Source organism: Xenopus laevis, chromosome 4L (assembly GCF_017654675.1).
Source record: "Xenopus laevis strain J_2021 chromosome 4L, Xenopus_laevis_v10.1, whole genome shotgun sequence".
NCBI lineage: Eukaryota > Metazoa > Chordata > Amphibia > Anura > Pipidae > Xenopus > Xenopus laevis.
Window position 1 is genome coordinate 107,294,661 of NC_054377.1, and position 17,212 is coordinate 107,311,872.

Sequence of the window (17,212 nt, forward strand, 5' to 3'; positions counted from 1 at the left end):
TAATAATAATAATCATGTATTAATGAAATATAGTACACACAGTAGGTCACCTTACTGCATACAATGCAGAGACATTGTGTAAAAAAAAAACATTACTAAAGCTACACATTTTCATTTTTAATATAGAATTTAAGATGGTTAATTTTTTCAAACACAAATAATCTTATTATTGTATAGTGATGTGGAGAGATTAAACAGTTTATGGAGAAATCCAGTGTAATTTTCTCTATATTTGTTGTTATGGCTATGTTGTAAAGACTTTGCCTATAAAGGTAAGAACCCTGATTGGTTGAGGCATAACCAGCATTGATACAAAGCTCACAGAATCCATTGGCATTGGGCACTGCAGCATTATACAAACTGTTGTCCAAACTGAAAGGCTAGATTCAGCAGAGTTGTTCACTGGAAGAATACATATTTGTGGCGGATCTTGTAAATAAGAATAGCTTACATTATTCTGTTTTTGGTAAGGGCAGCATTCATGAGGACAGAAAGGAACTTTCCTTAACATGAGTTCAATTAATAATATTTGCAGAGAATATTATTTTTGGGCTAAACAGAAAAAATTTAATTAGTTTTGGTTTCCCTCTTTCTGGTGCAAGGTAGTTAATTAGATTACTAATTGATTGCATTTCAACTTACATGCAATTTATTATGCTCATGTATAATTAGGTAGGTACAAAAAGGAATGCTTTTGGTTCCAAAAAGGTCTAACGACATAATGATATTTCTTTCAAATCTGTAGTTACTATCTGATAACAAGAACATTGAACAGGTACACAATGGCAGAGACCATTGGAAACACTTGTGTATGTAAACATGGCGGGCCTTAAGACATGACAAGAGGCCTTGAAAGATAAGACTGTGAGAAATCTAAACACGCAGAATCCAGTGACAGATGATAGAGCCATTATATTCCCCAGTTATGGTTTCATAACTCCTTTTATTACCTAGTTAATTATTATTGCCACCTCTGGTACTTGATTCCATTGTGTATAGCATACTTCGTTTAAGAGAACTTCTTTCTTCTTTCAACATTAGCACATATCTTTTTAATTGTGTCTTGAAAAGTGTCAGCTTCAGCAACAGAGCTAAAACTCTTGGGGGGAAATGTAATAAAAGTCGTAAAAATAAACAAACTTCATAAATAAGAACAAAAAAATTGCATTATACAATGTCATATTGTTCATTAGGCAGTTATTGCATTGCAAATTTTAATTGTGCACAGCGCACTTTTACAAAAGATTATTTCTTCAGTACGAAGCCCCCCACACACAGGCGCATCTATCTGCACACACAAGCTGCATAAACACATACACCCTGTCAGGCTGATCACTGCTTCTGGCAGACAGTATGGGAGATTGTCAAAAATCTGATCTTTTGCATCCATTTAATGGAAATGATAGCTCAGAAACTAGTTGATTAGCCTCAGAAAGCTTAGTATTAATACGACCCAAAGAAGAACTAAAATAATTTGTTAGATGTAAAAAAACAGCCTATAGCAGCAGCCAAATTGGGGGGTGATCTAAAATCTGCCACATCTGTAACACTGTATGAATTTGCTGCTGTGTGCTCCCCTTCCTCAATGAATTTGTAAACGGATAACATATTGAAGTGTGTATATATACTGTGTTTGTGTGCATGTCTATATATATATATATATATATGTAAAGAATAGCGGCGCTCACTGGGTTTAAAGTCAAAATTAAGAAAAATGTTTATTAGACTCAACGTTTCAATCCCCCCACAGGGATCTTCGTCAGGAGTATACAGACAAACAACCAGAAAAACCGTCCACCAACAGAACATAAACCCATAACCGTTTTTTTGGTGCCAAACTAGTTGCTAAGCAACCAATGAAGCTGTCAGTCCACTTGTGTAGTTTGGGAACATGAAGCGTCAATAGAAGGAAGTATAGACTAGAGCAAGTACACTGCTCAAGGGACGTGTAGACGGGAAAGTGTCACCGTGCCAAAACCTGGTGGCTTTTATTTGGCACAGTGACACTTTCCCTTGAGCAGTGTACTTGCTCTAGTCTATACTTCCTTCTATTGACGCTTCATGTTCTTTTCCCATTCTACCCCTGCACACCAATTTTCCTATACTACACAAGTGGACTGACAGCTCCATTGGTTGCTTAGCAATGAGTTTGGCACCAAATAAATGGTCATGGGTTTATATTCTGTGGGTGGACAGGTTATCTGGTTGTTTGTCAGTATACTCTTGACGAAGATCCCCGTTGAGTCTAATAAATATTTTTCTTAATTTTGACTTAAAACATTCTTTATATATGTTTACCCTTATCTGGCGGGCACCCAGGTATTTTCCTGAGTAAACGGTGTGCACCTTTGGGATCTTGTATATATATATATATATATATATATATATATATATATATATATATATATATATATATATATATATATATATATATATATATATATATATATATATATATATATATATATATATATATACTTTTCCAAAGTGATAGACAGCAACATCCAGGATAACTTCAAGCAGGTGTTCATCTGGGTTTAATTTACAGCAGGGTTTGTCGTCCACAAAATATATTTCAATTGTATGTAGCATATGCAACAGACAAATTAAAGTTAATTTCTTTGAAACCAAAACAGACTGGTCCTCAGTAAATACAAATAGCAAGCCTGCTCTGTGATAGTACCTCAGTCTCTACTAAGGTAAATTATTTCATACAAAATTATATTTAAATCACACTAGTTTCATTTCAGCTCTCTCAACCTGCACAAGCTAGTCATTCACTTCCAGGTTCCTACTTCTTGGACAGAGAGCTCACTCACAGCACCTCCCCTTTTTTCAGGTCATGGCTTATTATATGAGACATACAAAGTCAGAAGAGATATATTCAGAAGGAGAATTGAGAACTGTCCTAATGTTGCTCTGCTCAGGAAAAATATAGTATAGGCATCTGATGCGTCTAATCGCTTTCCTAAGTAGAACAACATTACAAAAGTTTTTCTTCTGATTGTCTCTCTCTCTCTCTCTCTTTCTAATATCTCTCTAACTGTATTAAAATAATTTCAGTTAATAAAAATTAAATTGTTCTGGAACTTAAAAAAAGGGCTAGGTTTACTTATCCTATAATTTATTATAATTTGGTACCATGAACAGCCCCATTATAAATACAAGACCTTTTGTCTTGTAATTCTTATTTCTGTGTTTGGCATTAGCACACATTTTAGTTTAGCACAGAAACTGGAAGAAAGCTGGAACGGTTAGGGAATCTGCAAAAGAAGATTCAGGCTATAGACTCCCAGTGGATGTGCTATATTCTGATTGTGGGAATGAAAAATTATTGAAGTAGATAATAGTTCACCTTGAAGGAAAAGGAATCAAACTGTTGATATTTTAGCATGTAGATGAAGAAAGCAGAGACTGTGTAGCATGTACACTGCCCCAGACTGAGATACGGGATGTAGAGCGGAAAGAGGACATTTGCTATAGAGGCCTTCAGTCTTTTTGGAGTATAACTAGGAGAGTGTGACTGAAAGAGCTGCTGGCTACTGGCCAGAATATACAAGAAACAGTGTTGGCTCAGATCTGTCTTTTTTTTATTGTGTTTCTGTCAAAATTTAATTTTATGTCTATTGTCTAGCTTATTTTTTTTTGCTTCTTTTGTCACTTTTGTTTTTACCTTCAGCTGAAAGGTGACTGAGTTTTTATTTATTTATATTATTTATTTATTTATGTTACCACCCACCATTTGGTATTGTTTAAAGCCTTTGCATATGTTGCTTATGTTAATGTAGTAAAGGGGATTACATGGGTATAACTTTGCTCATCAGCACATCTGAGGAGCAGAAATTAATGGTCCTGCCAATTTGGGTTACTTTCTGTTACTTTTCCTGTAACATTTATGATCAATTTCACTGGTACCCCTTGTTTTCCTACAGCCTCTCTTCTTACTGTACAGACCAGCCATCTTGGAAAATAGATAAAAGCCCAAAATATTAGGCAATCCTTACAACTAACAAACCCCAAGACCTGCTACTTAACAGCCAAATATGTTTCTAGTGGGCTCTAAATTTTCTGAAACTCTATAATGCTACATCCCTAGGCACACAGATGTGGCAATATAATAGGAGCCTGCATATCTGAAGTTGTTATGGGCAGCAATATTTTCACCTCTAACAAAATGCATTATATCCGGTTTCTTTGTTTTCCTTTATTCTATAATATGCTGCACATAAAATATTACATATACAGTCATGTATAACAGAGAAAGGCTGATGCAATTTATTTTCGTCCATTCCATAGCAAAGCTCTGCAAGGGTGCATGGGAGCAAACAAGATTAATAAAACATCATTTTTACATTGTGGCTAGAAATGTTGTGATAATCATTTTGCACATAAAGCACCGTTTTGTCGATGCCAGGTAATAAGTCTACCTGCCTCTTTGTTTTCTGAATCACTGTATTTGAAAGCTCACTCGTTAACAGAAGAAAACTTAGAGAATACAGAATGGGGGATAGAATATGTAATGCAGGTTAACAAGAAGCTTAATGCCAATAAGCAAGCTGATCCCATTCCACCAGAGATGGCTAGAAGAATGTAACATGCTGATCTCTCCTTATCAGTAACAGTAACAGCTGGGTTTGCTGTGCAAAAATATTTTTTCTTAACAAATTACTTTATTAAAAAGCCATATTGTGCCCTGCCATTGACTGTGTATGGGGACTTTAAAGCTGATTTACTAACACAGATGTTAAATAGCAAATGTGCAGTTACCAACAGGAAACCAATCACCACTTACACTTGTATCATTTCTATATGTTGTAAGCCTACAAAGCACATTGCATTTTTATGAAAATGTCACAAATGGGCCTTTGTGGCCATCAATGCATTCTCCCTGAATGTACCAAAATATCTGGGATTAAAAAAGAAGGTACAGTGGATATGTCTTCCTTATTTAATTGACACTATAGTTTTCTTTTACTTTTCCCTTTGTATTTAATTAATAGAGAGCATAAGAGAAATAATAATAAGAATCGTATACTTTATTTACCCGTACTAATATTCCCTAGTGTTAATGACTTCCTATTTAAACAGAAAACTCTGGTTTCCGAACCAAAATTTGTTAAAGAGCCCCACACAGCACAGAAACCCCTAATATACATATCACTGTAATTTGTTTCCTTCAAAAAGTATGAGTAAATAACATTTTTATATGCGGAAATCCATCTGCGATACAGTTTTTCTTTTCTGCATCATTTGAAATACTGGCAAGGGAGGAGGAACTAAAGCATTAACGTGAGCATGCAGGAACTACATAGCCCAGAATTCTAGCATATCTGCTGGTGTGGTTGGCCAAATAGGGATAACAGCTCTGGAAATAAGGTGATACTTCAGGGTAATCAGTGTTAGAAGTTTCTCTCAGACTGAGTTGCGGTAAGGTGGTTAAGTAAGAGAGGGTGTAATTGAAATGGAGGGAGTCCCTAAAGCCGTGCAGTAAAGAAACACAATCTGGTCTAGTCAAGGGTAGCCAATATCAGAAGCCAACATCAGCCTGTATGAACAGCTTAATATACACACACATGTATATGCTTTATTAAATGTCTATTTTATATTGCCCTATGAAAACAGTAACTACTTTATATTAAGCACCAAACTTTTGTTTTTTTTTTTGCAACAACCTCCTTTTGTGATTGAAGCTTTAAAAAGCCTCGTTTAAGCAGCTTTGTTAATCTTGTAGAACAAAATCCAAATCAATAAACTTAATTCTTGACATAGCAAGACAGAAGTAATGACTTAGAAATGGTAGGTTGATGAATCTGTTTGCAATTAATTAGTACTATGTGCTTCAAACCAAAGTTACAAAGGCGACGAGAACATAATGTCATTTTTCAGAAAGCACTAGTACCACAGAGACTTTGTAGCAGCCCGGAGAGGGAGATACACGGAAGGGATCCATTATCTCGAAACCCCTCTGTTTCAGAAAGCTCTGAATTATGGAAAGACCATAGACACCACTGAAAACAAATAATTCACATTTTTAAAAATTAATTCATTTTTTTATAATACAATGAATCCTTATTGGAAAAAACAATCTGAAATTATTTTTAGTAGACTTAAAGGGCATGTAAAGGCAAAAAAATAAAATCCCATTTTTACTTTCTTTAACCAAGGAACCAAGGAAGCCTATATATTATGGCACTAAGGATGATATTTTGGGATATACAGACATGCTGGCAGCAAGTAGAAGAAACCATTAGTGTTTGCACTATTTCTGCAAGGCATGTTAAAGGGCATGTAAAGGCAAAAAAATTAAATCCCATCTATACTTTCTTTAATGAGAAAGAAACCTATCTCCAATATACTTTAATTAATAAATGTGTACCGTTTTTATAAGAAACCTGACTGTATGCAGTGAAATTCTCCCTTTATTTACTGCTGTGGATAGGAATTGATAGGGATTCATACTTATGAAAAGCAGGGGGAGCCCCCGCCTTACTTCTCAGTCATGCAGAACTCAAGCAGCTTTGTTTATGATGATCCCTAAGCAGCCCAGACCTCACTGGGCATGTGCACAGTCTTGGTCTTGCAAAGATGTTTAACAAAGTTACAAGATGGTGACCCCCTGTAGCCAACTTTGAAAGCATAAATTATTTTTTGATAAGGCTTGTGGTGCAGTAAGTTCATGTTTATATTTAGTATACAAAATACAGCATTTCTAAACTTATTTTATTTTAGACTTTACATGCCCTTTAAGGTATGGAGATTCAAATTGCTGAAAGATTCCTTATCTGGAAAACCCCAGGTCCCAAGCATTCTGGGTAACAGGTCCTATACCTGTACAGGTATTTGATCTGTTATCCAGAAAATTCCAAATTATGGAAAGGCCCTCTCCTATAGACTCCATTTTATCCAAAGAATTTTTTTTAAAAATATTTCTCTGTAATAATAATAATAAAACAGTATGTTGTACTTAATGGAAAGATCCATTATTCAGAAAACCCCAGGTCCGGAGCATTCTGGATAACAGGTCCCATACCTGTACTATGCATACATAGAGTGGGGAACCAGCGGCCGCCATAAAATCACGTGACATCACAGATGGGCAGCACCTAACACCACATTTCAGATCTATATTTGGAGGTTATCGTTACATGAAAGATATACAAGCAAGTGTATATGTATAGTGTATAGTCCATGGCAGAATGCTGCTTTTTATTTTGAGTCTTTAGAACTAAGGCCATATATACAGATATTGCATCTATATTTCCTGCATTTATTCTTGAGAAGTTTGCTTGCTGAGATGATTTATCTGCTTTTGTGCTTGAATCCTTCAAATTAGAAAGAGGAAACCTCGGAAGAATAGTATTATGAAGATAAAGAGACATAAGTACTGTACTACATTTCTCTAACTTCTTAGGAAGGATTCCTATGACAGTCAATCTTTCACCCCTTAAGTCTGATTTTAAGAAAAACTTTGCCTGCCCTACACGCTCTTCTCATACGAAAGAGTGTTCTGTAACGTTCATACATATTAATTTAGTTTTCACTCTTTGAATTCTATTTGCTGTATTTAACTGCTGTGTAGATACGGTTTCTTTCCTCAAATCAGTAAGTTTATTCACGTGCTGCTGTGTATAACAATAGGGTTATAGCAGAGAGCCAGGCAAAGTTCCCTTTAACTTGAACTCAAGTCACAAGTCTGAAGGAACCGAGTTCCCTTCACCCACAGGAACATGACATTTACCTTAACAAACAACATATATATATATCGTTGATATATACATGCTATTTTTATGGAAGAAGAAGCTTAGGCTATAGCCATATGCATATACTGTATGAAAAAATAGCACCCTTCTTCAATTGTGTATTGTCTTCTGTTGGTTTTTTTTTTTAACCTTAAAACAAAATATTCGGAATATGTAGAAAACTCACGCAAACATTCAAATAGGTCTTAAAGGGATAGTTCACCTTTTTATTAACTTTTAGCATGATGTCGACATTGATATTCTGAGACAATGTGGAATTGGTCTTGATAGCTTTATTTAGCTATTTGGTTAGCAGCTCTCTAGTTTGGTGTTTTAGCAGCTCTCTAGTTTGGTGTTTTAGCAGCTATCTGGTTGCTAGGGTTTTATATAACCTAGCAAGCAAGCAATGGTTTGAATGGGAGATACGCATATGAGGAGAGGAGAGGACTTGAATAAAGCAGATAATTCAGAAACATTAGCAATACTTATTCAGTGTATATTCTTTGAAGGAAAATATGACTTAAAGGGCATGTAAAGTCTAAAATAGAATAAGGCTAGAAATGCTGTATTTTGTATACTAAATATAAACATGAACTTACTGCACCACAAGCCTAATCAAACAAATAATTTATTCTTTCAAAGTTGGCTACAGGGGGTCACCATCTTGTAACTTTGTTAAACATCTTTGCAAGACTAAGACTAAGACTAAGACTAATCATAAGTATGATTGTTTCCCTGCTCAGCAGTTAGGGACCATCTGACAATTCCTATCCACAGCAATAAATGAAGGGAGAATTTCACTGCATACAGTCAGGTTTCTTATAAAAACGGTACACATTTTTTAATTAAAGTATATTGGAGATAGGTTTCTTTTTAATTAATTTTTTTGCCTTTACATGCCCTTTAACATGCCTTGCAGAAATAGTGCAAACATTAAGGTTTCTTCTACTTGCTGCCAGCATGTCTGTATATCCCAAAGTATCATCCTTAGTGCCATAATATAAAGGCTTCCTTGTGCCATATCAATAGATTTGTACTTATTTGTGTGCCTTAACTCACACTGCATAGATGGAGGAATACTGTAAAGGTACCATATGTATCTATACTATAAAAAAAAACTTAACCTGTTCACTAGTCCAAGCAATATGCTGTGAAGACAATTCCTTGTACATATCTCCATTCTGTATTGATTTGGTTCCCTATGTCAACTTTCAGTCTTCTTTCCAGCAACACTTATCAGAATAATCAATTCACTTTTACTTTGAGGGCTTCTGTACATAACAGAGGTACAACAGAACTATGAGGGCCCCTCTGGATTCCTCCAATCATCTTCCCTTTTGTAAAGATGAGTTGTGCTTACTGTATGCACGAGATATATCTGAATTTTACTTTCAAATTTATGTACTCATTTCCTGTAATCACTTCCTCTTTTTTCCATCATCATTTAGTCAAGTGATTCCAAAATGGTGGTCCTTGAATTGGGTATTGTATGCCAGCAATTCTGGGCTCTGTGAGGGCCAACTCTTTGAGGGCCAACCGTAGACATATCACAATCTACAGCATGTGGTTTTTGTGTAAATCCTGTACTAATAGCAATGCCACACCCAGCTGCCAGATTAGATTATATTTATTTAGATATATTAGAAATTAGAAATAGTATAATGACTTTGTCATGAAGGATCTGAAACTTGTGCATTGGAACATTAAATCCTCAACCCACCTGCAATTATCTGTATCTTGCAGGAACACCTAGGGGCTGATTTACTAAAACTCAAATTAATCTCAGCTTTTTATGAAAACAAAGTTGACCAAACTCCCTCCCACAAACTGAACTATTTTATCAATAATTTAACAAAAATTCATATTGTACGATCTGAAAACTCTACTTCTACTCTATCGAATTTTTGATGTGAAAACTCAACTTTTTCAGATTATCAGACAAAAACATAGTCTTTATCAGATTATCTAGCGCAGATCGTAATGTCAAGAAACAACTTCAGGGACATCTGCCATTGACTTCTACATGACCTCGACAGGTTTAAGATGGTTTTGGATTCAGAATTTTAGCAGCTTTTGGGTTATAACAAATCTCCAAAAAAAAAAAATTCCACGAAAAATTCGAGTTTTTCCCTTAAAAACCTCAACCAGATAAATTTGAGGTTTAATAAATGGGCCCCCTAAATTGAACCTATAAGCTACATTTGAAATACATAGATATATTTGTAATTTTCATCCAACATTTAAGAGAAAATTCATTTTTTCCAGCATGGCTAAAGGCTTTATTGAAGATCTCTGGTGTAATACAATCTGCTGCTAGTCTGCTTCTCCTGCCTGGTGACATCACTGCATTCATTCTCATGCTGAGGGCGCATACTTATAGAGGTGTGTGATACACTTAACACCAAAAAATGGAGTAAAAGTTTTTTTTTAGAAAGTAGACAAATACAAGAAGTCCTCTGCACTCAACCCATTATCAATATATTTAAGACATTGAGACATTTTGTGCATACTGCTACTGAAAAATGTCTTTTATGATACTTTTAGTAGCTGTATACACAAAGGGGCCGATTCATGAAGCTCGAGTGAAGGATTCGAATTAAAAAAACTTCGAATTTCGAAGTGTTTTTTGGGCTACTTCGACCATCGAATGGGCTACTTCGTCCTTCGACTACGACTACGAATCGAACGATTCGAACTAAAAATCATTCGACTATTCGACCATTCGATAGTCGAAGTACTGTCTCTTTAAAAAAAACTTCGACCCCCTACTTCGGCAGCTAAAAGCTACCGAAGTCAATGTTAGCCTATGGGGAAGGTCCCCATAGGCTTGCCTGAGTTTTTTTGATCGAAGGATATTCCTTCGATCGTTGGATTAAAATCCTTCGAATCGTTGGATTCGAAGGATTTAATCGTTCGATCGAAGGAATAATCCTTCGATCGTACGATCGTAGGATTTGCGCTAAATCCTTCGACTTCGATATTCGAAGTCGAAGGATTTTAGTTCCTAGTCGAATATCGAGGGTTAATTAACCCTCGATATTCGACCCTTCATACATCTGCCCCAAAATGTCTCAATGTCTTAAATATACCTATAACGGGTTGAGTGCAGAGGACCTCGTAATATTGATATTAATTAGCACCATGCATTAAAGTTACTTAAATAATTCATTAAAAAGAAAGAGTTAATCTGCATATTTCTATAGGTGTATGGTGGATATGCCAAGCTAATGACTAAACTAACAACATTATAGTGAAACCTCAATTTTCCCTAATTTTGCACTGTTTTTGAAGGGCCCCACCAATATAATAAATTGCATAATGCATCTCCCTGATTTTATATTTTCCCCATTTACACCATTTTCTGGTCCCCTTATAAATGTAAAATGGGGTTTCTGCTGTATTTTGCACCTCTCTAAACCTGACATAACCTATTGAAGTCAATAAAACTCATTTAGACAACAGAGATTTTATAGCATTAAAAGTGGTTCAACCTTACATTGGTGTTTTAATATTGGTGCATTTAAATATTGGTTATTGATACGCCTTTATATATATATATATATATTAATGGAAAATGCACAGTGGTTTTGTAGACAAATGCAGCTGTCGAACACCTGCACCACTGAAAATCTGATGCTTCTTTATTGCCTTATTTTATTTCCTAATATGTAGATAGAGATCGCTTGAATCTTTATCTAAAGGGAGACATAACTAGTGTGAGATTCCATTTCACAGTTCATCTTCATCACCCTCACTAATTATTAACTCACTGATCTCACTTCCATGACATCATGCTAACATCATCCAACCATCTCCCTCGCACAGTCCTTACCAAGCATGCCTTCTCTCTTTCTTTCTCTTTCCCACCACCTTCCTTCCCCACAAGATTGCTATTGCCACGGGCACTCGAATCGATGCACTTACATCGAGGTTGTGGACACGGCGGTCTGCGTGAGCTGTAGACACAACACTCGTGGTCAGCAATGTGAGAAGTGCAAGAAAGGCTTCCACAGAAATGGGTCTGCCAAACTGGACGATGTTAATGTTTGCATAGGTTAGTTTCTCAAAACATTGCCACTCAGACGGGAGGGAAGGGAACATTATGGAGTATATAATGTTAATGGGGCTGTTTTTTCTGATATACATGTTTTAGATACATTTTATTCACTGCTGTTGTATTTTCTAATGTTTAAAATGTATTTAGGAAATTTCCTGTTTAGATGGAAGGGAGGTTTTGTGTCTTTTGATCTTTTGAATTTGCAAAGAATTAGCATAATCATATACCAGCCTAAATTATTCCACAGCCATTTGTATAGGATGTAGAAAATTACCGTACAGGGTAAAACAAAACTTTCCTAATTCATGGCTCTGGCAGCGTAATCATGATTTACCCAGAACCCCTACTTCTACCATTTAACATATGAGTGAAATTTGTAATTCTGATTACAGAAGCACAACTAAGTATTCCCCAAATAATTTTTGCTCAGGGGTTTTAGCAGTTCCTATTCTGCCTCCAGTCTTCTGCTACTTGACAGAAGCATAACTTAATAAATGGACAGTATACCAACCAAATATGAATACTGAGAACAACAGATGTGGTATATTCTGCATTTGAATACATTTATATAGGTTGGTCTCTTCAAAGTATATAATAGGAATGGTTATTTTAAATTGACAAAGCAATCCGCTTGTCAGTAGTTTGCATATGTATTGGTATATCCTGAACATATGTTTGTTTGTAAATAAATAATGATTCTGCACAGAATGACCTATATCCTTATCATTTACTGAGCAATTTTTAGCAAAAATACAATGCCAATATACAGAGTATATTTTTCCTTTTAATTTTCCTTTTGAGGGTCCCTACTCAAGACCACTGTACAGATTACACTGTTCAATTTCATTAATGTCGCTTTAAAGTCAGGGCCCTTATTTTTAATAACGAAACCAACACAATAAAGAAATACTGTTAAAAAGAGGGTGTAGTTATAAAAAAAGGGGAATCACTTTCTCCAAATACTCCACAGAGAAAACACTGACATTCTTATTATTGGTATAATATTTTGTAATTCTCATTTGGTGCAATATGAGAATTCCCTGCTTAACTGTTTAATAAAAATGCCCCAAAGTGTCCACAGGGTCTTTAGGATTATGGCCACCTTAGACTAGAAACACAGCATCTATGTGATTTGGCAGAGGTTCTGCAACCCTTTTAGAATCCTGTTGGAGCGATGCAACATAATTCTTTTATAAAAATTCCATAAAAGATGTTAATCATCTATATTGATGTTGTAGCACTGAGCCAAGTTTTATTGGAACCCAAGAACAAGCACATAGTCATCCTGCCCCCCTCCTGCCAAACACGGATTGTTCACAACCAACCCCTGCCCTTCCCCACTGGCCCTCATTTAATAATTTACCTTCACCACTGCCTACTTACTAACCTCCTCCAAGTTGCACTGCATCCCATTGTACGGTAGGTACATGCCTATTCTACATACCCCTAGTTCAGGCCCTTCATTGTGTTTGTGCTCATCAACCACTCAGTGATCACCTGTGCTTTGTTTATTTGGGCCTTGCCAACCTGCAACTGCCACTCGTACTGAAAGAATTTGTGAGAGTAATTTAGTAAACTAATTTACCCTAATCTACCCTATCAGACGCTAGATAAATGCATCTCACACTATAATAAACACTATAATAAAGCTACCGCAACCACAATAACATTTTGTGGGTTTGTTGTACCATTTTACTCATAAAAGGTCATTTTTGGTGTAATAAGAGTTTTATCCTCTGCACCCCATGACCTTTGATGCAGACAAAGCAAGCCCTAGCACCCTTTCAAAAAAAGAGCATAAGTCTGATGTAAGGCTTTACCTTTTCTGTAGACTTCCAGAACATGACTGAAGGAGTTTACAAGTGCCAATGGACCTAAAACCAGGGTATGCTTGCCTTATACAACAACTTACAAAACAAATAGAAACAAAACAATGCTTAGGGGCACATTTACTTAGTCCGAGTGAAGGAATAGAATAAAAAAAACTTCGACTGATTTTTTTGGCTACTTTGACCATCGAATTGGCTACTTCGACCTTCAACTTCAAATCAAACGATTCGAACTAAAAATCGTTCGACTATTCGACCATTCGATAGTCGAAGTACTGTCTCTTTAAAAAAAACTTCGACCCCCTACTTTGGCAAGTAAAACCTACCGAGGTGCAATGTTAGCCTATGGGGAAGGTCCCCAAAGGCTTCCTAACAATTTTCTGATCGAAGGAAAATCCTTTGATTTATGTATTAAAATCCTTCGATCAAACGATTTTTCCTTTGATCGTACAATCGTAGGAAATGCGGTAATTCCTTCGACTTCAATATTCAAAGTCGAAGGATTTTACTTAACCCTCGATATTCGACCCTAAGTAAATGTGCCCCTTAATGTGTTGCATTGGTGAGGATAGTTTTAAGTACATGCACATATAATATTTATGGCATATACTCAGCTATAAGTGGGCGAGCGATAGAACTTATATAAATGCGATACAATTATTTTCTTCATATTTAAAGGTATATAAAAATGGACAAATAACATTGCCACTTGTGGTTATTAAAACAGTCTGCAGTATTTATTTATTGGTCATATTTTGAACTGTATGTAAAGGATGACATGAGTCTCCATAGCATTGGTGGGGTAAAGGCTGACAAAGTTGTCAATCATAACCCAAGGCACATTCAGTAGTTGCAAATAACAAATACTGCAGTACTTTGTAGTGAATAGTTTATCACCACTTTTTCCGTGCTTTAAATTTGACAAAGCGTGTCGAAAATCTGTAAGATTGGTAAATAGGCCCTACTGAGCTGTGTATCAGTTTTAGCTAGTCCTCCTGCCCTTTCCTGAGCTTTCATTTCCATATGAAGCATGGTAATATCCATTACATTATCTAAGCAAAAAATCGAATCAAATCAGAAAAAGGATACATTTGCAAAAGTCAGAAATGGTCATCCAATGATTGGCACACAGTACTCCCCAGCAATTTGCATTAAATTAACTAAATATATTTATTCCCACCACCAACTGAAGTCTGCAGTAATCTGTAATAAAGGCGAGGAGTCAGCCCCTAAGCTAAATACAGTCACCCTGCACTCATGTACCTAAAAATTCTGGCTCACCTGGTCTTTAAATAGAATCACAGTCAAGGCTCCAGGCTTTATTCATTTTTAATATACATTATATTCATCAGTTTCCAAAATTAAATAATGCATTTGTCATATAGATGGATTCTTCAGGTGAGTGAAATTCATTTGCAATCCTTTTCCATGTGTGATGGGACTTTGCCATCACTGCACTTTGTAGTAAAGTGCTAGTTGCTTTATTAGTTGTTATTAATATAGCATCTAAATATTTATGCATCAGTACCTTGCAATCCAAGTCCCTATCACACGTAGTAGGATCAATCTTATCAGGAGCCATTTTACTTTCTTGTATGTTTTTGGAATATGGAAGAAAGCCAGATTCTAGAGGAACCCACACTCACATGGGTAGAACATATAAACTCCCTGCAGGTAGTGATTAAGTAGACAGAATTAAACTTGGGAACCCAGTACTGCCGGACAAATGTGCTACCCACTGAGCTGCTTTGAGGATAATCCTAACTGTCACTTGTTATTATTATGAATGATGTCACAGATAAATATGTTAACCATTACCCTAGTGGAAATGACCCTCTCTATGTGATGAATTAAAATTTCAACAATTTCTGGGGGTTAGTGTTAAAATGACACAGCCTGTGGTGGGAGCCCAGGAATAACTGACACCTTAGAGAAGGTGGTAGCTCCAGGGTTCTCCTGTACCAACAGGTGTACTTGCAAGTAATGGAAACAGGTTTAGCAGAAGTACTGTACCTTTAATGATTTGTGTTAATAGATGGAGCACAGATCCGCAGAGGCCTGCAGTTGATCTGATATTTGGTCACCAGGCCAACAATCAGATCACTCTGGTTTTGACCAGCACATGAGTGGCTAAATTGGGCATAGATTGCTCTTCTGGCAACCTTGCCATATGAGAGGAGGTCTCAATTTACAGCATATGGCCAACTTTACTTGCATTACAAGGTCACCAAGTTAGAGGATCTTTGTCCAATTTGGCGAGAGATGCAGTAAGCCAATTTGTTCAGATCTGATCACTTGGCCTCTGGGCCAAAAATCTGATTATTAGGGGACAATCCATCCAGAGATCTGCATGAATACTCAGATGTAGTCCTTACAGACTGGATCTTCAATCTGCTAGATTTTAGCCGGCTGTACACTGACAGATCCACTTCCACTAAACTGGCTTGGTCACCAATTGAGCAGATCTTTGCCCGATTTGGGCCATCCATGCAGTGCAACATAAAGGACTGATATGCTTGTTTGAACATTAATTATGCAAATATTTTTTTTTAATTCCATGCTCTATTATAATTCATTGCGTAATGTTACATTTCAATTAAATGCTAACGATTCTTTTCTATTGCATTCTGTGTATATACCATGTGAGATTTACTCACTTGTTGTTTTTTTTTCCTCATGAAATTAAACATTTCTCATGGGGTTTTCACCTCCTCTGAAAATGACAGACATTTTAAAGCTACTAATTTCTCTCTGTAGACTTAATTAATGCTCTTCATTCTGATGATCATTACCAGACTGCCTACCTCTGCTGTAACTTGACTCAGTCGCGAGTCTCTGTCCAATCAGATAAGATCAGAGAGTGGGAGAGAAGGAAGAATACAAAGCTTTATCGCACCTCAGAGAACAGCGAGGGAACTGGGAATGGAGAAAACCTCTTCATCTTAATTAGAATGTGTGGTTTTCTCTGGGAAAGAAAAATTGTCTGGGGTTTAGAAATAAGTCTGCTTCTTATTGTACATAAGAAATGGTTATCCTGAGTTCATGTGAGTGTGTTTGTATTGTGTTTTATCATCAGTGTTTGTTGTGTGTGTTTGTTGTGTGTATCTTGTTTAAAGAATTGCCATGTTGTTTGTTGCTAAGCTAAAAGTTCCATTATACTTCTCCAGTCTGTAACTATAAAAAGATTTCTTTACATATTAGCAGTTAAGGTGGCCATAGATGCAAATATCCTATTGTTCTAATAGAGGATTGGTACGATTTTCGGACCGTGTTTGGAGAGTCCCGACATTTTTCGTCCGGTGGAAATCGGTCGCTTTCGTCGATCGGACAGGTTTGATTTTGTCCCGACCGTCCTGCCGGAGCCCATTGCTCTCTCATCGTAATCCGATCGTACGGCCATAGGGCCGAACGTTCATATTACCCCCGATATAGCCATGCCCGTTAGTGGCATATCGAGGAAATATCGGCTGGTTTGGCGATGACGCCAAAAGAGCGGATCTTTGCGTCTATGGCCACCTTTACACTGAAATGTGCAGCTTTTGTAACAGCAGCTCTGAACTGTGCAAAGTGGCATCCCGACAAGCTGC

General features: G+C 36.4%; 1 protein-coding gene across 5 annotated transcripts in view; it reads left to right on the forward strand.

The window, feature by feature from the left end:
• The window catches only part of LOC108714430 (netrin-G1), a 152,970-nt gene that overhangs the window by 119,480 nt on the left and 16,278 nt on the right, over window positions 1–17,212 (forward strand). For 2 of the 5 annotated variants that reach the window (XM_041590580.1, XM_041590581.1), the window contains one exon: window positions 11,626–11,793. The exons of the other annotated variants lie outside the window; for them this stretch is intronic. In XM_041590580.1, the coding sequence (XP_041446514.1) occupies window positions 11,626–11,793 (168 nt within the window). The remainder of the gene's footprint in view (window positions 1–11,625; window positions 11,794–17,212) is intronic. 5 annotated transcript variants of the gene reach the window in all.